At 43.0% G+C, this 25,893-nt stretch overlaps 1 protein-coding gene across 2 annotated transcripts; it reads right to left on the minus strand.

Moving 5' to 3' along the window:
• Positions 1 to 4,106: 4,106 nt before the first annotated feature.
• asxl2 (ASXL transcriptional regulator 2) lies at positions 4,107 to 24,839 on the minus strand. 2 transcript variants are annotated; one of them, XM_080784456.1, is made up of 12 exons: positions 24,696 to 24,839; positions 22,587 to 22,669; positions 21,277 to 21,385; positions 19,215 to 19,356; positions 17,659 to 17,777; positions 15,688 to 15,808; positions 14,082 to 14,228; positions 12,627 to 12,787; positions 11,662 to 11,758; positions 11,433 to 11,538; positions 8,925 to 10,248; positions 4,107 to 8,626 (listed from the first exon to the last, which is right to left on the minus strand). In XM_080784456.1, exons 1-12 carry the CDS (start codon positions 24,750 to 24,752, stop codon positions 6,773 to 6,775), a joined length of 4,320 nt encoding a protein of 1,439 aa, XP_080640582.1. In that variant the 5' UTR covers positions 24,753 to 24,839; the 3' UTR covers positions 4,107 to 6,772. The 2 variants fall into 2 exon arrangements, with proteins under 2 accessions (XP_080640582.1, XP_080640583.1); XM_080784457.1 differs by lacking the exons at positions 19,215 to 19,356; positions 21,277 to 21,385; positions 22,587 to 22,669; positions 24,696 to 24,839 and adding an exon at positions 18,025 to 18,127.
• Between the last annotated feature and the right edge of the window lie 1,054 nt (positions 24,840 to 25,893).

Below are 25,893 nucleotides of genomic sequence, written 5' to 3' on the forward strand. Positions count from 1 at the left end.
GTTAATATCATCAGACAGAGGGAGGAAAGGGTAGAAAACATCAGCTGAGCAGTGGGAGACCTAATAGACACGTCAGCAAAATAACACACAATGGTTCATTGTAAACATCCAGCTATGAAGTGACTACAATAAACTCATGTAGGCAAACCGCAGCCTTGTGTGGGAAGGCATTTTGACGGCTAAACTGTGAACAGTCCATGAGGAGATAGATTATGGTGGTATAAAATCTATACCTTAGTTGAGTTATTTGTGCAATGAAAAATAATTGGAGTACATTAAATGATGAGTAAAAGTAAGTTAAAGCCCTTGAGCCCTAAATGAGCTTGTAGGGGACATCTGAAAGACTGAGGGCATTAAAACAAATACAAATAATACTTTGATTGATCATTGATTAAGCTTCAGATAGCTCCTAAAACCGACCTAATAACATGCATATAACAGGTTCACGTGCCCATGTCCATCAGTGATCAGTCACGATAAAGGCCTGAGTCTTTGGATTCTTAAATCCATATAAATAACACCCATTGTGAGCCTTTTTTTAAAAGACAATTTAAACATTTAAAATAAACACATTTGCACAATTAGAGCCAATGTGGTCCCATGCAGTTACCTTTCCAGATGGAGTCTTTATTATTCATCATAGGTCCATAATAAATGTGCATTTTACTGTAACCGCACCTTCAGCTTTGAGGTAATGACAACATCCTTTGACGCGACTCCACATAAGCACTCGGCTACTGCAGTACCTTCGAACGACTCAAATATTTTCCTACTTCCTCAGTGTCCATATAAACCTCAAATCTGACCGTGAGGAACACTATAGCACTTGCATTTTTACTCTGGTAGCAACGGCACGAAAACGCGGCCATATTGATGATTTAACTCCCAATTTACCTTATTTCCGCAATGTGAATTGTGTGTCGTGATCCATTTCTGGATAACAAATACAGATAATTCTACATTCCGCTTTCTCAAATTATCTCTCTCCGAAGCTGGTCACCGAATAATTAAGAGGCATACTGGACAACTAGCCTTACCATGGGGAAGATCAAATCACGCAGGTTGCGTTAGACTGGAGAGCATCATCATCAGCATCAGATGAAGAGGATAAGTGGTCCAGGGTGAATAAGGAGGATATTTCCTCCATGATTCATCACTGCACAGTGCACACTCTCACCTTTGATGTATGCGCACGCTGGTCCGGCTGACGTTATTGCTGTCCGGGCGATGAGAAACGATCCGCACCATCCATCATCATCATCATCGCATTTCAAGTTCCTTTCCTGTTTCATTCGACTCGATCTTTGCAGAACTGCGGTTGTGTAGCAACGTAAAAATGTACGAGCGCCCCGCTCTGCTCAGCATCATCAACGACCCGACAGCAGAGGACAGCAAAGCAAAGCGCAAGCAGCCACGCGCACGGTACTGCCATGCGCGCACGAGCACACACACACACACACACACACACACACACACACACACACACACACACACACACACACACACACACACACACACCACACACACACACACAGGCTATCGGTGTAGTTACTGTAGTAGATCCCACAGGCCGAAGGGACTCTCTCTTTCTCTCTGGGTTGCGCTGGGCCTGTGATTGGTTATGTGGTTGTTAGGCAACCGCTGTTTTGGTCAATATCTGCGGTTTAAACGCAGCCCAGCTGAAAATAAATTAGGCTACTGTCTGTCGTTATTGTGTCCGCATAATAAATAGACTATATATGGCATGCTGTCCCATCTTAATTAATAGACCTACATCCATCAATTGTGAAACTGTCCACTTTTCCTTTCTTTTAATACATCATACGTGGTTGCCTGACAACTAACTATCCAATCACTGCACAACGGTCCGACTATGGGATCCAGATCCATACCATAATTCACGCATCATACGTGCACGCACGGCGCACTACAACTGCTATATGACGTCACTTATTTCGCAGCAGTGGTTCTCAAACTTTTTCATGTCAAGCCACTGAAGACAGTCAAGGATTGGAAATGTAATTAATTCTTTTTTAGTATTAGTATTGCAACAAGAATTCCCCATCTGAAAATATTTTGTACCAGGGACCCCAGGGACCCCCCCCCATGTTTAAAATGTTTCAAAATATATAGGTCTTCATTTTTCATATTTCTTTCAAGATCTTTCAAAAATTGAGGATCACGTGTCACAATGCTTTGTGAGCTTGCATGTAGTAACTGAATTTACAAATAGCAAATAGGCAATAGGCAAAACCGATTTTGATGCTTAACACATTTTGCTGCATGGGGACCACCCCTGGAACCCCCTCAAGAACCCATGGGAGTCCCCATTTGAGAACCACGTAGCCTACTGTTCTATAGCACTTTCAAATATAGAGGGTGACATTATACCTGGAAGTTATGCGGGAATGCCTACTGAGTGGCAAAAACCAAATTTCTGGCCTTGACAGCCCATACATTCGTAAAGTCGTATTTGATTGCATTAAATTACTTTAAACAACATTAAATTCACTTTGTCACTCACTTTGCCACTCACTTTATGCATGCGCATACCCTCTATGGCAGGGATACTCAAATAGATTTACCTGTGGGCCACATTACAAAAATGGCAAAAAATTACGACATTAATGATACTTGATAACTTCTCTCTTTCAATTTATTTATTTTCGCAAAATGTATCAAAGTACAATGTGCATGCACACAATATGTAAATAAATAAATGTGTTACATTTTCTTGCATAAACACAAAGAGCTGTTTCCATAACTGCACAAATTATTGCACATAACATGAGTAGCTGTTATAATAACATAATAACATAACATGAGTAGCTCTTTGCCTGCCTGCCTGTCTGTCTGTCTATGAGTAGTTATTTGTCTGTCTGTCAATGAGTAGCTGTCTTACTGTCTGCCTGTCTATGAGTAGCTGTCTGTCTGCCTGTCTGAGTAGCTGTCTGCCTGCCTGCCTAATTGTCCATGAGTAGCTGTCTGTCTGCCTGTCTATGAGTAGCTGTCTGCCTGCCTGCCTAATTGTCCATGAGTAGCTGTCTGTCTGCCTGTCTATGAGTAGCTGTCTGCCTTCCTGCCTGTCCAATTGTCCATGAGTAGCTGTCTGTCTGTCTATGAGTAGCTGTCTGCCTGCCTGCCCAATTGTCTATGAGTAGCTGTCTGTCTGTCTATGAGTAGCTGTCTGCCTTCCTGCCTGTCCAATTGTCCATGAGTAGCTGTCTGCCTGCCTGTCCAATTCTCCATGAGTAGCTGTCTGTCTGCCTGTCTATGAGTAGCTGTCTGACTGCCTGCCTGTCCAATTCTCCATGAGTAGCTGTCTGTCTGTCTGCCTGTCTATGAGTAGCTGTCTGCCTGCCTGCCAGCCAGCAAGTTGGTTAACAGAAAATAAATTGTTATGGCTGAGTAAAATAAAATACAATAAACACAATTTGCCTGAAAATAGATTACCCAGCTATGACCTTTTTCATGAAAAAAAATGAGTAGTGATATGGCTGACTGAGTAAAATAAAACAATCTACCTGAAAATAGATAGCTATAAGTGAAGAGCAATTTCCGCAATTTCCGCAATTACCATTTCCGCAATTTCCATTTCGGCAATTTCCTCAATTTCCATTTCCGCAATTTCCATTTCCACCATTTCCGCAATTTCCATTTCCGCATTTCCGCAATTTCCGCAATTTCCATTTCCGCAATTTCCGCAATTGCATTTTCCGCAATTTCCATTTCCATTTCCAACTATTAATGGCAGCTGGGTTTCATCATTCAAATAAAATAGAATTCTGTCCGTTTAGCTATAAAATTATGTCAGGGAATAGGGATACACAGTATATGTCTTTCATTTGCATTGCATCTCCCCCCCCCCCCCCCCCAAGCTTTTATTTTCGTTCGAGTAATAGTACAACTCTAATAGTATTACTTATAATAATGTAATTAAAGATAACTTCATTCAGATTTATTTATTTTTATTTCATTTTCCAGATTTTTTTTTTCTTCTTTTTTTTAGATTTTCATTGGTGGGCCAGTCATAATGGTCCCGCGGGCCTGATGTGGCCCGTGGGCCTGAGGTTGAGTATCACTGCTCTATGGCATTATACAATACATAAGCATGAAAACATATGCTGTATCCTGTTTTTTCCTGAGCTGATCACACTTAAAATGATACACATGGTCAAAATGTTTACTTCTGTGTTATTTATTTATAATAGCCTATATCTTTCGATAAAATGTTTACAAGTGCTGATTACTATATTACATTCACTGCATTTTAAAATGGAGACATTAAACGATGCAAAACAGCGAGAACGACAGACAGACATTCACCCCTCATGACAAACGTGAGCATTTAAAACATTTCTGATTGCCTGTGACACTTTTCCCAGTGAACTTTGTGTATTTGTGTACTTCTACACACACACACACACACACACACACACACACACACACACACACACACACACACACACACACACACACAACTAAAAGTCAATGATGAAAGAAGAGAGACAAATGGGTAATCGCTTTCTCAAGCCTCTCAAATATAAATATGTTAAGATGCAAGCTGCCCTGTGTGGTTGTGATTGTTTTTTTCTTTCTTTTTTTACAGTGCAATCCAGTCTGCAGCACAGACAGATCAGTAAATAAGCATTGTAATATCACATTATAAGACATTCAATCAAATTAGCCAAATTATAAGGCAAGGGTTTAATAAAATGTTACACATTTATACTACCAAATATCAGTTTTCATTTCAAATGTCCATCCTCAGTATTGGGGGAACCATTAGGATTCTACAGCTCCACCTTAAATGCATTCATAGCTGACATTATGCCTCGTTAAGAAACAAATTTGCTAGTAAATTGGGTGTGACTCTGGATAAATGCTTAAACTATTTTGGTAAAATATACTTGTTTTCATTAGGACCGTTTCCCTAAATAACATGATCACTACTGTTTTCACATAGGCCTACTAGTTTAAAACAGCAGCCAGTTTGAGGGCTACAAATATTATAGATAATCTTCCCTCTGGAAAAATAGACAGATTCATTCAAAAACCTGGGCCATAAAGAATTAGAATATTGGGCAATTAAATTCATAAAAGTAGTTAATCTATTCATGATGGTCTGTGCACTAAACAAAAATCACAGTATATTATTATAGTAAATACCCTGTTTATGTTTTGTTTTTTTCCCCTTAAATTAGCAAATAGATTTGTATATTAAAATATATTAATTAAAATATATTACTTTGATTAACTAGTCAAAATGAAAAACAACATCTGATTATTTTGTCTGCTTAAGGTGACTGGCATATTACCATTAAAATAATTGCTATAAAATGTAGGCCTAGGTTGCACCTCGTGAGATTTCAAAATATTATTAATAATTCTTTGATTTGCCATCAGCATGGACAAACACTCTGCCTTGCTGTGTAATATTGTACCTCCATGATCTCGTATAGCTGAACTGTGCAATAATTAATTGTTCCATGATGTAGCTCTTGCCATTTTATCAAAACTTGCCGTTATTCTCTTTTCCACTGTATAAATCCTTTTGTCATATAAGATGGATATGCTCAAGCAAGCTGTGCAGTGCAACATGAAGAAAATTAAGGTCTAAATCTAGGCAAATCTGAGCAAATATTTACATAGAAAATAAACAAACAAGCCTGCAAGAGCGATTATCTTCATTTTCTTCCTTTCCCTCGAGTGTTCTTTTTTTTCCATTTGTCATTTTCTACCGTTTGTAACGGATAACATTTACTCTAGCTTTACAAACAGATAACAGATGAGAGTATACAGTACACATCATAGACAGCATATCTACACGTCTAGGCTTTTTTGAGGAGGCAATAAGCGCTCACACAGTAGAAACCAACTTAGAACATGACCGTGGCCAGAAACATCTAAACTTGCTCTCTTCCTCCTGTTTTCTTTTCTTTTTTTCATGACAAAATTTATTTTACATCATATGTGAGTGTTAAGTGCTGTACATTATTACTATGGTATATGTATGTAGGTGATTTTTCAAGTGCTTTCCCCTGTAACTGTTAGTAAAAACAAGGTGATGTGCAATCCTCATAACATAATTTTTTATAAAGTATCATTCAAAATTATATATATTTTAAATAATATCTCTTTTTAAAAGTATAGAATTTTTCTAGTTCTGAAATCTGAGTGTGTTCAGTACTAAATGTACAGTTTTATATAAAATAGTTACTTTTAAGTTGCACGTTCCCTGCCACTTGTACATACAGTAGATTCCAAATAGGAGATACTGTACAACCAATGATTATCATTAACGCCCTTTTTGTCTTTGAACAATCCCAACTTAGGCCCCACAATAAAGTGTCAGTCTAAAACACAACACAGTCATTATATTCTACAAAAATAGCAACATTCATTTTCCCTCCTTTTTAAAAACTACAAACATAAAAAAATATAGCACACTAATCCTATCTGAGTGCAAAAAATTGCCAGATTTGACATTTGTCACATATCTGAAAGACTACCGATTTGCATCAAACTGATCAACATTACTACCAAAATTGCACGAAACAAACCACTTTTCTCAGCTGTTGGGGGAACATAAGAACATCCAGTGTGAATTCCTGCCTTACTGATAGCAACCACATGCTGGTGTACGGCTACTGTCCCTCGCGCTTGGTAACCAATGTTTATCAATCAATCCTGAATGACGCATTTACTTTGTGCACGGATGCAATACAAACCAAACAGACCACGATAACCCACTATTATTATTACTTTCCTATCATCGTACCACTAAACACGAGACACAAAGTTTAGAGGGTCCGATGCAGTCATCATGGCAGAAAGCTCCGCACCCCTTGCACATGATCATCGCCTTTAGCCGGCAGTAGCATTTAGATTGGACATCCTCTATGCCGGAGCCCTCCATGAATGACTGTTCCGGTGATGGCTCCCCCTGGTTACTGTGGTCTAACGAGTGACCTGCAGGTATGGTAGTAACAGTCACTGAGAAGGACATCACGCTCCCGTGGACACCACCGTCACTAGCCCCTGACAGTGAGGCAGAGGAGGCAGTGGTGCTGTGGTTCAAAGTGTGAGGTACTGACATGCTGATAGTGCCACCGTAGCACGGACCTACAGCAGGCTCCTGATTATCGAGCGTCCTCTGCGTTTGAAATACGGGCCGGCGCTGGTGACTGGGGTCCATTGCTATGTGGGGCGATACAAGATATGGCTGGGAATTCCCTTGATTACTATTGCTGGTTTCGAGGTGCCTCCGCTGGAACTGAGGAAAGGGACCGGCATCTTTGGCTCTTATACTGTCGCTGTTATCTACATCGGCAGCACCATCCTCTGAAACGCAGCATACTGGCAGAGGCTCAGTCTTTACTCTAGAACACTGCGGAAAGCTTTCTGATTCATCTGACTTTGTTGCAGAGTATCCATGCTGCTCCATATTTACCCCAAAAGGAGGAGACAGACGTTTCCTGTCTGGCTCCTCATCATGGGGTCCTCCCTCCTCTCCTTCTGCGTCTTCTCTCTTCAAGTTGGTCACAGTGGTGTTTGGAATGACAGACTGGTGCAACCTCTTGCTGCTCTCTGACCCTCGGCCATATGTAGACACATTGAGGAGGTAATGTCCCATCATAGCAGGTCTGGCTATCCCCTTACGGCCCAGAACGCCGACAAAGAACCTAGGCCTGTTCTCTCGTTCCTCCACATGCCCCAGTTGGTTGACCGTGTACTGGATGGGCTGTGGAGGCACAATGACTCCATAAGGCTGGCTCTGTTGGGCTTTCCTCTGCATCAGAGCCTGTAGTATCTGATCCTGGGTCTCCTTATCAGGCAGTTCTCTTTGATGTCGCACATAGTCTTGGAAAACAGTGGATCGTCCTATTACTGAGGGCTGGTGAGAGACCTGCTTTTCCGATTTGTGGTCCCCTCCGGTGGTTGCATGCAATGTCTTTCCCTTATTACTAGATGGTAAGCCTGTTACCTTGACCTCCATCTTAGCCAATGGCTTTGGAAGGATCTGCTCCAGGGGAACCTCTTTGCCCTGCAGTAGCTGAGTGACAAGTGGGTTATTTGCAGGGATACAGTAGCTGGACCTTATGATTGATCCAGTGGATAAAGGGATATCTGGTCCCTTAACACCACACACAGAAAAGGGACCTGGTTGGACTGATGATGATTCTATAGCCTTTTGAACATTCTGGAGCCCTACATTTAAAGGACCAACTACTTGACCTTTCTGTTTTTCATCCTCAGTCCTGCGGAAGGTAGAGGCTTGAGACTGAACCTCTGAGTGGGGAAGAGGTGTGATCGTCTGATTGCTGTTGGCTGGTAACCGAGTGCATGACTCTAATGATGTTGGGCTGGGGCTCAGCGATGATTGTCCCTGCTCACTACTGCCTCCCCCTGGCCCAGGGCCTGGTACTGCACCTTTGCATCCGAATGTCCCAGCAGCTGCAGCCGCTGCTGCTCTCTGTGCTCGGGCAAGCTGAGCTTTGGCTTTGATGTCGGCGAGAGTACGGGCACCGGTGCGGCCAGGGCTGCTGAGGGGAGTGGGGAGTGGCGTCCTTGGCGAGACTGGACTTGGCGACAATGGGATGGGAAGAATTCGTGACACTGGAATCTACAGTTGGGAAAAGACAAATCATTTTATGAGCACATATCAATGAGAGTAAACACATCATACATGCATAATAATAACACATTATAATAACTTAATACCTAACCTTTTCTACTTGCTATCTGAAGAAGGCGGTCGCTTCTATGATGCAAGAAAGATGTATTTGGCGCTGCACTGCGGCGACATGGACTAGGGCTACGCTTGCATGCGGGCCCTTTGTCTAAGACAAATTTCTTCCTCGGGAGACTAATAAAGTATACAATATACAATAAGACATTTCAATTGAGTAATATTTGTCTACCTTAAGTGGTGGAACTTTCTGGTTCGTTGTTGCAGTGGGTGTGGCAGGGCTTGGCATGGATGACGCTGAAGGAGACACAGAGGAAACCGAGGACACTGAAGAAACAGAGGACAAACGGGGCCTCTTCTCAGGTGTCAGTTCAATCTCCAAGTCGCTGGAAGATTTCCTTTTCAGTGGCTCTGCAGGGCCGGTGGCCACCAGGGTAATTGATGAAGACTCTTCACTCTCCTGCCGGTTAGGCTGATCCACAGATCCTGGCAGGTCTTCCTTTGACTCACAAGTGGCCGTTGGTGGCACGATTTCCTTTACGGGAGACTGAGGGAGATCCTCCTCCCCTTTCACGCCCTCTTTGTGGTCCTTTACCTGCGGAATGACTTCTTCTGCATCCACAACGGCAGGTCTCTCCACAGTGAGGGCTGTCACTGCGGGTGCTGGCACTAGACCAGGTCCGGGTGCTGGCACTAGACCAGGTCCAGGTGCTGGCACTAGACCAGGTCCAGGTGCTGGCACTAGACCAGGTCCAGGTGCTGGAACTGGACCAGGTCCGGGTGCTGGCACTAGTCCAGGTCCGGGTGCTGGCACTAGTCCAGGTCCAGGTGCTGGCACTAGACCAGGTCCAGGTGCTGGAACTAGACCAGGTCCGGGTGCTGGAACTAGACCAGGTCCGGGTGCTGGCACTAGTCCAGGTCCAGGTGCTGGCACTAGACCAGGTCCAGGTGCTGGAACTAGACCAGGTCCGGGTGCTGGCACTAGTCCAGGTCCGGGTGCTGGCACTAGTCCAGGTCCGGGTGCTGGAACTGGACCAGGTCCGGGTGCTGGCACTAGACCAGGTCCGGGTGCTGGAACTAGACCAGGTCCAGGTGCTGGCACTAGACCAGGTCCAGGTGCTGGAACTAGACCAGGTCCGGGTGCTGGAACTGGACCAGGTCCGGGTGCTGGAACTGGACCAGGTCCGGGTGCTGGCACTAGACCAGGTCCGGGTGCTGGAACTAGACCAGGTCCGGGTGCTGGAACTGGACCAGGTCCAGGTGCCACGGATCTGGACAGCCTTCGATCCCCAATGAGCTGAGATCGCCGTGTCTTCATGGGCTCCATAGTGGTGGGGGAAGGCTGTGGCTTTGGGGGCTCCTGTGATAGTGACGATGCTGACTTCATGTCTCTACTGGAAGCAGCAGCAGACTGTCTGCTATCCTTTGTGTCCTTGGGATTCTCCAGTGCTTGAGCAGCAGGTCCTGTATGACGGGCAGGAGACTGGGCCCTGGCAGGTCCTTGATTCAGATCAGCCTCCGTCAGCTCTTTAGATTCCTCATAGCTGAGCCCAGAACTACACACCAGAGAATGGGGAGGGGGAAGGAGTGTTAAAAGAGACAAAGGAATTCAATCAGTAAAAATGGTCAACAAATCACCGCTTTCTGTTCCAAGCAGGAACACAGTGACAGAAACAATTCTCTGGAAAGCAGAGAAGAAAATGCTATTTACTCGTGGGACATTTTCATTTAGAATACATTTCTTTCTCAAACATTGGATGTCTGTGTTAAATATGATTTTTTTACTTTTATTTTATATTTATTTATTCATGTTTTATTATTGTTCATGTTTTTGTGGGCACATTTTCAGTTTCAGTTGATGCTCACTAATACATTATTGGATGAATTAGTTATGGTGTAAATATGTAAATAGAATTATGTCAAAATCTGACAACAAGATCCATAAAACAGTATTTGTAGACTAGACATACTCGGGGACCACACAAGTTGGGACTGATAAGTCATGAACGATACAAGTTGGGAATGCATACTCCACCGGTTATGAAATACCCATTGTACCTGTGGGTAGTCGCTGTACCCGTTGCTAAAGTACCCACTCTAATATCTGTTACAACAGTACAAATAATGTTAGATATTACAATCAATGTATATTATTTACGGCATATATAGGCACTGGCCTACTTGGGAATGATACATGAGAATGCATGCCCCACCTATTTATTAAATTCCTGTTGTCAGGAAGTTGTCACTTGTTGTGAGAGTACCCATTGTGAGAGTACCTAGAGTGGTACCCACTACCATATGAAATAATGAGATAGAAGGATCCGTGAAGTCGTGAATAACTGCTGACGTTGTGTTGATGACATACATAAATGGGAGACATACGAACCCGCAGACAGACACATACAGAGATTTAGTGCGTTGCTTTGTAAAATAATGGACTTCTATTTGTGCACGCTACGACTATTGATGCCACGTGTCACAAAGCTCGGCCCATGATCTGTGAAGACGATGGGTTGGGTGACTGGGTGATGTGTAAAGCCCTGCACACACCGTCTGTGAACGCTGCGCGTCAAAACAGCTGCCTCCGTTATTTTCAATGAACCTATCGCACACCGGCAGCGTCCGGCGCTCGCTGACGCCTCGCCTGACGCGCCGATACACCACTGTTCTATTTTCCAGGCGTTGCCGTGCCGTGTCGCTGCGCACCCGGTGTGTGTAGGGCTTATGAGTGACTTACTTTTCACCATAGTAGTTCTCAAAGAAGGCTTCTTTCCAGTGCTCCACTTTCTTCTCCTTTTCAATTTCTTGTCGCATTCTTAGCTGTAACTCTGGAGTGAACTCACCTGAAAAAACAAAGAGAAAATGTTTTACATTATACGTGCTGTTTCCACATCCCCATCTCGTGCGGGGTTCTTATAATGGACTTAATAATGTAGTAGTGTTTTCATGGATGCAGTCACACTGACCCTCAGCCAGCCTCTCCTTCCAAGACTGTGCAGCCGATGTGAAGAACTCGTTGTTCAGGGCTGAGCCGGTGACCTTGAGGAGACCATCCATACATGCCTGGGGAGAAGAGGGGGTGGCCTGTATTAGGGTGTGTGAGATGGTTTGCCTTTAGAACCTTATCAGCCCTATTCTGGGGCCTGAGAAGGTAAATAGGCAAATATTCTGTAAAAATGGGTGACCATTCAGCGAAAATAGAAGATCTACAAGCTCACACCATGTCATGTTGTGAACTTGTAGATCAGCTGGTTTGGGGAAGATATTTGGTGTAGAGGGAAAAGGGGGGGGGGTGCAGACCACTGCAAGACCATGGTCCATAGTATAGTTTGTTTGGTGCCAGACTGAAATCTCAAATTTTGTAAATAATGCAATACATGTCTCCCTGGTATTCTCTTCAAATTCGGTGACAGATCTTATCTATCTATAAATGCACCACATCTCTGTCTGTCTGTATGTGTGTACGGCTGTATGTGTGTACGGCTGTAATGCACATAACTCGAGAAACGTTCGTCCCATCAACTTCAAATTACACATCCCCACACGGCTGTAGTGCATGTAACTCGAGAACCGTTCCCCCACCGACTTCAAATTCGACACACACATTCCACACCCCCACAGGGAGTGCAGTGCCCAGTGTCGAGTCGGTCGGACCCACGGTTGTCCAGAACCGCCACAAAAGGCCCGGGCTCTGCACCTGATAACCCCTATATCTCCATATATGGAGCTGGCCTGTTCATGACATCTGCATAGACTCCATATTTGGGTATGCCTGACAAAGAACTCCATATAAGGGCATAAAAGGGACACGGATATAATAACTGGGTGGAGCATGCATTTCCAACTTGCATCGTTCCAAGTAGGCCAGTGGCAATGGGCACCGCTCTACTTATTTAAAAGAGCAACAAGGTTGCAGAAATGTTGGATCCACCTGATGGTCAACCTCGGGTAGAAGTTTGAGCAGCCTCTGTTGACATTCTGTGGGCAGGACAGAGAAGGTATGCTTGTTGATGATCGCACGCAGGTTGGTGTTGACTAAGATGGAGTCTGGAGTTTCCACATCTATTTCACACTTGTTACGTTTCAGCTGCCCTGGAAAACAAACCAAGGAAGGGATATAAACATTATATATATAAGCGTGCGTGCGTGCGTGCGTGCGTGCATGCGTGCGTGCGTGTGTCCGTCTGTCCGTCACCAGCTAATCTCCGCCACCGTTGGCCCGATCCATGCCAAACTGTGCACACACACTCCCTGGATGCCTACGACGAACCTCTGCCCCAAGTATTCCTCAACGGCCTGTTATAGCGCCACCAAGAGGCCGATTTAGGCAAAACACATTTCTGTAGCTTACTCGTACACATTTTATCCATACATCACACAATTCGGTATACACTATCTCCATAGTCATGTGATCAACACGGATCTGCACCATTTCCCATCTTCCATCCTGATTGGCTAAGATTGGCTTCCAAAGCTCACATGATTGGTCCGTTTCGAACAAAATGCCACAAATCACAAACACAGTGTGCAATTTCCGTGAAATTATACACGCACATTTCCACTAGGCTGAGGACGACATGCCACAATTTCCCCCCCCAAATCAGCCTCCACCAGGCCAAAGGCATGGGGAGAGAGTATGTTTTGCACTCCGTCCATCCGTGTGTGTTTGTGCATGTGTCTGTCTGTCTGTCTGTCCGTTGTTCCTTCCGTCCGTCCGTTACCAGCTAATCTCCGGCACCGTTAACCCGGTCGATGCCACATTTTGCACACACACTCCCTAGATGCCAACGATGAACCTCTGCCCCAAATTTTCCAGAATGGCCTGTTATAGTGCCACCAGGAGGCAGACTTTTGAAAAACACATATTTTGTCCAAAAATCCCGCAAATCGTTACACACTATCTCTATAGTCATGTATTCAAGACGTATCTGTCCGATTTTTCAGATTCCATCCTAATTGGCTAACATTGGCTTTCAAAGTTTGCAGGATTGGCCCGTTTTGAACAAAAACCCTCAAATCATGAACGGAGCGTGCAATTTACGTGAAATCTTTCACAGACTTTCCTACTAGGCTGAGGAATATATCCCACCCTTTTCACATTGGCCTGTTATAGCACCATCAACAGGTGGATTTTTGCAGAACACATTTTTGGAACAAAATGCCTCAAATCATCCAATTGCCATCCATGCATAAGAAGAAATGGCACCCTTTTCACATTGGCCTATTATAGCGCCACCAGGGGCACTTTTTCTAGTTTCCGATGGGTTCCCAGAATGTCGATTAATTGACACAAACCTTTCATGTTTGAGACATGACATGACAAGTGTTTTCATACTGGATACTGGAATACTGGAATTTAATATAACTGCCTGACATTTGTACTCACGTGCATTGAGACGACTGGACCTCTGGGCTATCTTCCTGGTTGCAGCCGTGTGGCATGGTTCTGTTTTGACAGAGGAAGAGGAACTGGAGGACGAGTTCTGAGGGCTGGCAGGACAGCGATCTGACTGTTTCAGTTCCCATAGTGATGCTGCCAATCATAAAAGTTTTTTAATGATGAAACACTACATCAGGGATACTCAAATAGATTTACCTGTGGGCCACATAACAAAAATGGCAAGGGGCCAGGGGCCAGTAGATAAAATTACGACATTAATGATACTTGATAACTTCTCTCTTTCAATTGCTTTATTTTCGCAAAATGTATCAAAGTACAATGTGCATGCACACAATATGTAAATAAATAAATGTGTTACATTTTCTTGCATAAACACAAAGAGCTGTTTCCATAACTGCACAAATTATTGCACATAACATGAGTAGCTGTTATAATAACATAACATGAGTAGCTCTTTGCCTGCCTGCCTGTCTGTCTGTCCATGAGTAGTTATTTGTCTGTCTGTCAATGAGTAGCTGTCTTACTGTCTGCCTGTCTATGAGTAGCTGTCTGCCTGCCTGTCTATGAGTAGCTGTCTGTCTGCCTGTCTGAGTAGCTGTCTGCCTGCCTGCCTAATTGTCCATGAGTAGCTGTCTGTCTGCCTGTCTATGAGTAGCTGTCTGCCCGCCTGCCTATTTGTCCATGAGTAGCTGTCTGTCTGCCTGTCTATGAGTAGCTGTCTGCCTTCCTGCCTGTCCAATTGTCCATGAGTAGCTGTCTGTCTGTCTATGAGTAGCTGTCTGCCTGCCTGCCCAATTGTCTATGAGTAGCTGTCTGTCTGTCTATGAGTAGCTGCCTGCCTTCCTGCCTGTTCAATTGTCCATGAGTAGCTGTCTGTCTGTCTATGAGTAGCTGTCTGCCTTCCTGCCTGTCCAATTGTCCATGAGTAGCTGTCTGCCTGCCTGTCCAATTCTCCATGAGTAGCTGTCTGTCTGCCTGTCTATGAGTAGCTGTCTGACTGCCTGCCTGTCCAATTCTCCATGAGTAGCTGTCTGTCTGTCTGCCTGTCTATGAGTAGCTGTCTGCCTGCCTGCCAGCCAGCAAGTTGGTTAACAGAAAATAAATTGTTATGGCTGAGTAAAATAAAATACAATAAACACAATTTGCCTGAAAATAGATTACCCAGCTATGACCTTTTTCATGAAAAAAATGAGTAGTGATATGGCTGACTGAGTAAAATAAAACAATCTACCTGAAAATAGATAGCTATAAGTGAAGAGCAATTTCCGCAATTACAATTTCCGCAATTTCCATTTCCGCACCCCCCCCCAAGCTTTTATTTTCGTTCGAGTAATAGTACAACTCTAATAGTATTACTTATAATAATGTAATTAAAGATAACTTCATTCAGATTTATTTCTTTTTATTTCATTTTCCAGATTTATTTTTCTTCTTTTTTTTAGATTTTCATTGGTGGGCCAGTCATAATGGTCCCGCGGGCCTGATGTGGCCCGCGGGCCTGAGGTTGAGTATCACTGCACTACATTGCCAAGCTAAACTAAATATGCTGGGTGTGTTGGGGCTGGTTTAAACTTAAATATTTACCACTTACTAGTCTTTGTAGTAATGTTTTCAGTCATATCTTTGACCGTCTTCAGGAGTAGTCTGGGGCTGGAGGTAGTAGCCATTCCACCCTGCCTACGCTGGTTCCTCTGTTGCTGCTGCTTCAAGGCCTAAAACAAGCAAAAGAAAAAAAGACAATGACAAAAGCACAAAGTGATACGAAAGCACAATGATAAGAAATGTTCAAAACAAGTCTGTGTGAAAATGACAGCTACTCTTTCAGTCTGTTGCTGTGGATAAGAATGTATTCTTAGTCTGCTTGCCTGCCTACCCGTTTAAAATGGTGTTCCAATGAAATGTGTTGCATAACTTGTGATCACAAATTATGATATAAAGATAACCAACAGATTCCAGAACGATTGATGCTTTTCAAGTGTAAGAAATGACTAATAACAAATAAATACAAAAAAGGGGTGGGGGCATAATACGTCTCCACAATACCTCACATTTTAGCCAAATCTTCATCTTCAATGGCCTAATAAACCAAAGCAATTGGTCTTTAGCTGAAAATTTCCACAAGAGTGCAGATGGAGTGAATTACAATCTGTGCAATCAAGTGAAATCTAATTACATGCAACACAAAAGGCATGAGGCAGCCAATAGGAAAGTGTTGAAGGGGTGGATTATGAGAACATTAATAAAACCAGCTATAAGCACTTTTTCCCCTGACACCTCATTGTTTTTAAATAACCAGCACAAGATGTCTAAGGTCACATTCTCACCAGAGAGCTTTGCTGCGATTAAAACGCATCCTGCTGCGCATTGTCAGAAAGTGCGCTTCGTTTGGCAGGTGTGAAGGCTCATTCGAATCCTAATGCGCAGCAAAGAACCGCATTTTACTCCGAGCAAAAACGGGGGTTTCGCTTCGCTTCCAATCGCACTTGATTACGATTCGGTGCAGGTGTGAATGCAATTCGCAGTAAATAAAGGAAATGAAGCAAACAACGTGGCGGGTGAGGAGCTAGTGAACACAGTTGGAGACGGAGAAGGCATATTTTACGCAGTGCAAAGATGTCCCGTTACCGTGGATAGACGTGGTCGAATGAGGAGAGTGGAGACTGAAGCCCTGATCGAAATGAGGACGAGTACATTAATCAATTGCTTAAGAAAACACAAACACTGCAGTGCAGTGTAATAGTATTATAGCCTACAGAATATTCTGTCTGTCTGTGCGTGCCGTAAACATGGAGTGCTGTCACTGTGTGGGGACTAGTGGGGGGTAGGAACTTTCATCTCGATAAACTTGTAAACATTTTGCGCTGCTGTCTGTGTTATATCAGTGCGGCTCAGCACTGTGCCTCCATGCCTTTTAATACTCTATGCTCCATGCCCAAAAGAACAGTGCGTGGCTGCGTGCTTATAGTGAGAGAGCGAGAGAGCGGGGGGGGGGGGGGGGGGGGCAGTCCCAGACGGCACGACACATAATGCACATTATGAGTATAATTTTATCACCATAGATTTATCATTTCACTGTGTAGGCTAGTTTATGAATGTAACACATTGATAAAGGTCCCCCCTGCTGCGTTTCCAATTGCTGCGGATCATGACAGTGTGAAGGCAAACCGTAGCCAATTAAATATGCAAGAATCCCATTTCTCCTCCCATACGCATTCGAGTCTACCGAAGTATTAGGTGAGAATGCGACCTAAGTAACACACTGGGAATTGAGCATAACAAGCATAACGAGTGCTGTGTGAAAACCTAGAACCAAATGTATGTGCTCACGCATTTGGTGAAAATGTACTGCAGCAAAGAACGTCAAATTTAAGGCAACCTTGTTTTGATATTCCAGATGAACAAGGATTACAGGGAAAAGAACAACTAATATAAATTGTGGCATGTTGCTATTCAAAACCATCCTTTTTCAGACCACAAAAAAAGACAATAGACTGTGTGCAAGATACCATAATGGTGCTGCAACAGTGCATTGTTAGTAATTGTAGAAAATAAAGACATATACCTGCTTCAGGGCTTTCTTGCTGTGTTTCTGAGAAGGAGAGATGAGCTTGCTGGCAGGGACAGAGGGTGACGAGCAGCGAGGCTGTGGAGACGAGGGCTGCGACTGCAGCTTGGAGGGGACTAAGAAAACAAAAAGCGCAAAGTAGATGTTACAAAATACACACCCTGAGGGAGCCTTATCACGCAGCACCATTGTTTTGATGAAAGTTAAAACCATTAAGATATAAAAATAGGCATATGGCATTACTATTCAAGAATAACTGATTATTAAAATCAAAATGGCCTAAAAGCCTCACGGCACAGAAGACTCGGGACAACTTCTCTGCTATTTCCTCATCTCTCACAGATGTGCAAAGTTTCCACATACCGTAGCAGAGCTGCTGTCTTTTAGGTGGTTCTCTTAGCATTTGACCTCTTGGCTCTTTGCATAGATTATCTCACAAATAAAAAGAGTCAAGAGTCATCCTCCCACCCTGTCTGTGCCAAGGTTATTCGCTCACCAGTTTCTAACATGCATAATGAGGAAGTGGTCACGGGTCAAAGTGAGAAAATACTGTTTCCTGTTTCAACACTAACAGTGTTCTAACAGTGCTGCTATACTTGGGCTAAAAGGTCTTCTACTGAAGCTCCTCTACAATCAAACAATAATCCCGTGCAGTTAAACTAAGTGGTTTGAAACAATATGCACAGCAGACACAAGAATAATAGAAGCCAAAGAACCTTGACGAATAACCACAAACTATGCTGTTGGCAATAAATAGATTACTTTTATTGACATAAAATATTATAGATTATATACCATATTAACTGTCTCCACGCCTTATGACGCCTCCCCCTTATATCAAAACATCTACGTGAATGAATACCGGTATGTCTATATCTTACATTGTATATAACCACTTCCCCAGTATAGCCAACTTGTGTCAGAGTACAGAGATCGACTACTATACAATCAAATACATTTGAAGAGATATGCCAGGGACCCCCATAAGAGAAGATTTCTATGGCTCTAGCAGTGATTTAATTTCAAGGACCCCCCGTTTGAAATGCATTAGTCTACGGACCCCCATTTAACTCAATGTCTGCCAAGGACTTAATTAACTGCTTTTTTATCAACTCCCACAGCGCCAACAACGCCATTAACGCCTTTTTAAAACGTCTATAACGTCGGGCAAAAAAAACCCTCTAGAGTTACAGACCCCCTGGAACTCCCTCAAGGACCCCTGGTCACTTTGGGAACCACTGGTCTATATAGACTCTATCCTCTCTCCACAACTACCATTATGGCAGGTGCGGAACCACCAGGGGGGAGGGGGGTGTAGTTTCCCCCCGGCCAGTGACTCCAGGGGGGGCGGGGCTGTCAGATGATCGATTGACGACCACACAGCGTTACACAGTCACTCATGACAGATACCCATTCAAAGCATTATCTCTCAGGGCGCTACAAATATATCTACACATCCTGTAAGTTCACTTAAGAAATAAAACTAGTGTTTACTAATCATTACAAGTATAGCTCTGTATAGTTCTGAACTTCTTGGCTTCTTGGCACTGTACCTCTGCGCCTCCACCTTCCCCTTCTGCCCTCTGGTGCAGTGGAATTGCTGTTGTATTCTGTGCTTCGGGAATCAGAGAGATTGTCGCTGCTGTCTTCAGAGCCTTCTTCAGACAGCTCTTTGGCCACATCTGAGACGTCCGTCTACAACAAATGGCAGGCATATATTAATTACCTGTATGTTACAGGTGTGTGTGTGTGTGTGTGTGTTGCGCACGTAAATATGTGCTTGTGTATGAAAAATGGTTGTTACTTATCTTTTAAGTGCTGTAATGACCATGCACTTACACCTTATTTAGCATTGTTGTGCCACCAGTCATTTTTAAGAGCACTTTATTAGTTTCTTCATTATTATTTTTGGAGGGCTGCCAAAGTGGCTGGTACAGAAGGCAAACTGACCAGCCACAACAGACAAAATGTACCACCCGTTGGCTGGTGTTTTATTCGTAGAGAATTTAATTGACTTCTGTGAAGAGCTGTTTACAGTTTACACTGTACACCAGGGGTGTCAAACTGGTGATCCGCGGGCCGCATGCGGGCCGCGACGTCGTCTTAGGGACGATTCAGTAGCACCGAAGAGCCGACTTTAGGACGGTACCCGCCCCCCCCCCGAACCTCAAATGACGTCAAATTGTAGGCTCTACAGAGCCGAACCGACTGGCTGGGTCTGAGCACTATGTGTGTGTGTGGCTGACTGGCTGGCTGGGTCTGAGCATACATAAACAGATAGATAGATTATAGCAGTGACTGACTGAGACATTGAGCGTGCGTGCGCAACTGGTTGTGGCCCCCATCAAGTGACCTTTTGACCAATGCGGCCCTCGCCCCAAGTTGAGTTCGACACCAACCAAGTCAGCTTCCTAGTATATGCAAATGTATCTGCCAATAAAGGTGTTTCTGATTCTGATTCAAAGCTGTCTAAAGGCCTGGACAGAGTCCGTTTTGTTCCTTGCGTGGGGGAGTCAAACGGACCCAAAAAACACAAGCTTATTTTATTCATAGATATATAGTCGCTTACATCGGTCTATTATAATCTTTAATGTGCAAGCATCTACTCGCCTACTAGATGGCAGCTGTGACATCTATAGACCTTGACATAGACCCCTGCAGTTGGTATATTTTATTACATGCGAATGCGATGCTCAAATATGTTTAGATTGTATAAACTGTACTGACGTGCCACTTTATTTTTTGTTATGAGTTGAGATGTAGTTAACTGTATATAATGAGTTTTACACTATATCATCAATCGAAGTAGGCTATATACCACTGCCGATCCACAAGCTCACACCACAACACTTGCAAGCTTGAAACTTGTTTATTCTAATTGAATTGACCCAGTTTTCCGTCTTTTGCTAGTGATGTAATCAATTAATCATTGCGTTCACACGGGCAGATTGCAGTCTACCATTCATTGTCAAAGGAAGCCGCTAGTGGATGATCATCAGCAATGGAAAACACGGTTTGTTGGTCACGTCTGTAAACAGTCAAATTGTCACCAAATGGAAGCATAGGATTAGGAGATACACACACACACTCTCTCCGCTGTAGTCCGTGGAGTTCTCATCTGAAAAGCAGGGCTGGACTGGGTTAAAGGGCTAACATTTGGCCCAAAAACATATTAAAACAATGGGGGCGGCCCATTCATTGGGCGGCCACTGTCCACTGGACATAACGTCAGTCCAGGCCTGATAATCACCGACGGGTTTGCAAAGCAGTGCTTCGAACGTCATGTTGTCCTGTTTAACTTTCAATGTGATATATCCATGCCGATCGTGTTTAGTGTTTACTCAATGTGCCGGCGGAAGTGTCGTTCTCTTTTAAGAGGGGTCGAGCAGAGGAGGAAAAGCCTTCTTGCTCTCTGCTGCCTCCAGGTGGGCCAGGGTGTCCTCGACGCAATGTAGGCAACGCAAGCAATATGGTTGCGTTGGCTCGGGATCAGATCTCAACCCGACGGAACGAGACAGATCACGTAACTGACGCGACGCAAGGTAGAGAGTCATCTCACCCTCCGTTGCGTATGTATACGTTCGACTCTGCAAAGCACTTTAGTGTCAGGCTAACCTTCAAGGTGTAGACTCCCATTCGGCCAGGAACTTTGTAGAATAATCCCTCCTCCCCACGGGAGTTTGTGTGTAGCATTGCATTGAGACATGCCAATGGGGAGGTTCCACTAGATCATAAAAGAGAAAGGCAAATTAAACATCTGTTTCACCGTTAAGAAAGACAGCTGCATGGGTGCTGTAAGGAAAGAAACCTGTTCTGGTATCTGGGTGGGAAAAGCTATCATGCATTAAGAGGAATGGGAAAACATCACTTCCAACTCAAATTCATATCTGTGTCACTGGAAGGCATTTGAGTTTTTTGCTAGATAAAGAATCAAATGCATAAACTTGGTTGATCTAAGCATTACAGAAATTCATTAATTAAGCCAAATGTATGCATTGTTGGCAAAAACATGTCATGTGACCTGTAGCTTGACAAGAATTAATAGTTATATTTTTCACTTTTTCAGTTAAAAAGTCATTTTGTAACTGAAAAGTAATTTCATGTTATGTCGCCTGGCACTTTTTCACTTAAGCATAAATTGAGCGTTAGACTGCCATGACATGCTGTAAAACTGTTGCATAAAAACAAATACAATTTAGATTTTCAGGCTGAGCAGTTGTATCTTTCCATAGGAAAACAAACACACAAAACATTATATGTTAATGTTTAATTATTGTGAACAATATTTCTTTATGATTGATAAGGAACACAATTACTCCTGCTACTTCACTGTTCACTATAAGGGTGCTTAGAGATATTGGCTAAAGTTGGCTAAAATTTGATTCAGTATTTTCTGATTTATTCAGTTCATTTAACATTTTTGACAGCTTATTTTTTATTAAATGCAATCACTAAAGGTCCAGAAGACGATGCAAATGTAACTTGCTTCTAGGTAGAAACCAATTTATTTTTATGCAACAGCTGAATTCAGATGTGTTTAGCAAATTTGAATAAAGGTTGGGCTCAGTCATGGTCTAGTTACACAACGAAACAAAACTGAACGAAAGACCTGTTATTGTTAATAACATGCACAAGATAAGACAAAATGGCATTGCAGTGAGTTGGTTAAAGGGTAAAGTTGGTGGGCAGGTGGGGGATGGGGTCTAGCTTTTATCTTACCTTCTGGATGAGAACAGTGACAATGAAACAAAAAGAAATTATATAATTAGAATTTGAGTGAAATAATCACCACTATGTAAGGAAATTACATGACATGAGAAAGGAGAAAGACGCACTGCTTCTTATGATGCTATGGACCCAGTATGAACAACATTTGCCATGATTAGACTACTGCCAGAAATAAAGGAACTAGAATTATTCTTTACCTAATTTCTTTAAGCCTTTCTCTTTGGATGACCTGCAGGATCTCTTTATGGCTCATGGGCGTGTTTGGATACTTCTCCAAAACCTGAAAGAATGAAACACTGTTTTTAAGGACCTCAAAATTACAATGATGCAAATACAGTTTGACTATGCTGTGCAGCATAAACTAATATAATTCTATGTAATACACACCTTTATGGAGTATTAGCTACAGTAGCTATATAAAACAAAATAATTTAAATATAACGTTTGTTAATAGCCTATGGGTTGCAACATGTCAGTTTTCAAAATCTGAGGAGTTATAAGTGCTGCATTAATGCGGCAGTACTATTTAGCTTTTTTAATGAATACATTTTATTCATTAAATAAAATAAAATGTGTCCAATCTGTATGGTAGAGTATGTTATGCAATATACAGTAACTACAATTGGGGTGGTTGTATTTTGTGTCCCTTCTATTGAGACATTTAGATCATGTCAAAGCAACAGTCATGTCTCACCTAGACACAGGATCTAACATTTTGACCTGATGATCAAGATTAGATTTATCCCCTGAACAAGCAGGGAGGCTCTATTAGCTTAATGGTAAAAATGTGCATTTGCGCAGGAAACCGGCCGGTTCAATCTGGGTCACAAGAGTAAAGTTAGTGCAACTTTAAATAATATTGACAGCTTGGAGCTGGGGAATCCACAGAAATCTAATCTTTGAGCTAACAGCGGTTTGAAATAACATCTGTGGTAATGAATTCCCTTGCCTCTGGGATCATTGCACAGTATTGAAAATGCCCACAATAACAAATAAGACACGTGCATACATGCTTCCTTAATGAATGAAGGTGTGCTTAAATACTGTTATATCATGACCCCCCCCCCCACCCCTTACTAAGAAGTTTGATAACGTGCACAGTATGATGAGTTTGATGAATTGAATACCCAGGCCAAGGCCACAATGGCAACAACAACCCATAATAAGGCTTGTTGCGTTATCCCTTTAACAATCATTGTAAAATCGTGCCACTGTACCGTTTACAAACTGTTGTTAAAGTATTCAATCAATCAAAATAAAACAAATGACCACATGATGCCACGCCACCGCAGAATCAATTTTTTTCACAAACTTGGACATTTCTGGCGTTAGTTTTATTGTCTATCTGACATCTGCAGACTGCATACGATCGTCAATAAGAAAACAGTCATCCAACCAAGCTGTATTGAAACTGCTGAAGGTTTTAAAGCATGGCCTAGAGAGGTAAACAATAATCTTAGTGTTTGTAATCACAAAAGCAACATAGTTACATGAATTTGTGTGATTATTAAATTATGTGTTTTATGTTATATCTTTATACGTTAGCATGTTGAGATTAGCTAGGTCAGCCAGAAGGTATAGGGGGTGCTAACTGGCTAGCTCCACAGCTAGCTTAGTTAGGGCGCAACACTTTGACGTGTTGTTTACTAAGGAGGATTTACTTTAGCTCACTTCAAAATGTGAGACATGTCTGTCACGCGCGCTAAACTGTGTTATAACACTATATGGACTATTAACACGCACGGGTTTGCCAGGTTTGGGTGCAAATACAAAAAGAAAACACTTTTGTTGGTCTTTAAGGCTGGATACAACACATTAGCTTTTTTTTAAAAGCTTAATATGGACGTCGCACGAGCGTGTCTCGCGACAAAAATGACGCGAAGACTCGCGTCTACACTTTTTTTCCTTCCCCCACCCCAGTGCCAGTTTGAATATTTTTTATCGAGCGACATGGTCGAGGAACGAACACTCGAACAGCCGTGACAGCGGTGGAACGTCCAGACCAGGAGGATCCCCGTCCACTCCAAATCCAATCCACACACAGGCCTCGTCGCCGTGGACGCAGCATTCAAACCTCATTGTATTCTTACTACGTCGTAGATTGGTGTTGCTCGCTCGCCGACAAGAGCGGATCTGCAAGCTCACAACGCGTCGTGTGAACTTGCAGGCCGGCACTTGTCGGCGAGCGACACCATCGTACGACAAGTCGGCGGCGGGTCATGAACTCATAAACACAGTTGTACAAGTGGGAGAGCTGTAAAGGATCACAAACACACGGGCCGATTAAAAAAACCCGGTACGAATACCGTCTTGGCTGCTTCTGCCCACGTCCTCCCCTTCTTTTTCTTCTGCCTCTCCCTCATCGTCGCCGTCTTGTGCGGAATATTTAGTGTTGAACGTGTCCGTTTCTGTTGAAATGTTGCTTTAGTTACCGCGTAAGCTCCTCTCCGTCTGCCATGTTGGACTTTACTGTAAAGAGCGTGTCATGTGACTCCGATAGAGACGTCATCTTACTGTATGGCTGCTGTCATTTCAAAGTCCTGAGTTTTCTCAATCTCATGTACAGTATGTAGGCTATGTATTTGTGGTATGTGCATGATCATCACATCATAGTCACACATGGTGACCGCCAAATATTATGACTTGGTAATTACGTAAAAAAAAAAATAAAAAAATAAGAGTCATATTCCATTCTTCAATCTGTTTATTCTGATGTGTAAAGCAAATGGATTTTGCACAATTTCACAACCTTAAGAAAAATAAGGCAGCTAATCAAGAAAGCATCACATTTATTCACAAAATGTTTTGCTCATACAACCTATAGCAACAGGGAGTGGCAGAAGCAACAATGAACAACCCATCATTACATTGATGCCATATCTAACGAGGGTTCACCATAATATACATCTTTCCCCTACATTTTAACTAGCACCCATTTTCCAATTTTTGGCATCATGACAGTGTAATTATCCAAAATACATTTTATGTGAATCTATTGTCAGCAGTAGGCCTACAGTGATTGCATCATTGGAATACATATGGATTCATCCTCACCACCCAAAATTGTATCTGTTTACTTTGCGCAATAATAGTGCTTTTTAATTAATGCAACATATTATTAGCATTATTTGAGTTGTGCTATTCCTAGATGAAACTGTATCAAGGCTTTTATTGGGTAGGCCCTAAAATGATGATGCCCTTGATCACAGGGAATTTTGGGTACTTCTGGTTTGTGGTTTCCTGCCTGATGACTACAAACCAGTGACTCACTACAACATGACATAAGTTATCGCTCCAGACCGGATCATAAACCTGAAAATGGTATGCCTCCAAGGCTAAGAAAAGCTGGTTTCAAATCTTGGGTGTACCATGTTACAATTGCAATCTTGGTGCCCTGCCCGGTGCTATGGCCCGTTTCGGTGCCTCCTTTGGACTGTTTTAAGGGTTGTGGGAGCGGGGGGGTTTGTCGCTTCACCAGCGCATTTCACTGTTTTCTTCAGCAGC

The sequence above is a fragment of the Protomyctophum bolini genome (genome assembly GCF_963924005.1).
Source record: "Protomyctophum bolini genome assembly, chromosome: 15".
In the NCBI taxonomy this organism is placed as follows: domain Eukaryota; kingdom Metazoa; phylum Chordata; class Actinopteri; order Myctophiformes; family Myctophidae; genus Protomyctophum; species Protomyctophum bolini.

What these genes read in the sequence shown, in the direction of transcription:
- asxl2 (XM_080784456.1), bottom strand. Translation starts at nt 24,752, where the DNA reads ATGAGGGAGAGGCAGAAGAAAAAGAAGGGGAGGACGTGGGCAGAAGCA. An exon ending in GAAAGGCTTAAAGAAATTAG is followed by an intron (nt 21,386 to 22,586) that starts GTAAAGAATAAT and finishes TTTATGATCTAG; the next exon opens with TGGAACCTCCCCATTGGCAT. An exon ending in TGGGAGTCTACACCTTGAAG is followed by an intron (nt 19,357 to 21,276) that starts GTTAGCCTGACA and finishes CATTTGTTGTAG; the next exon opens with ACGGACGTCTCAGATGTGGC.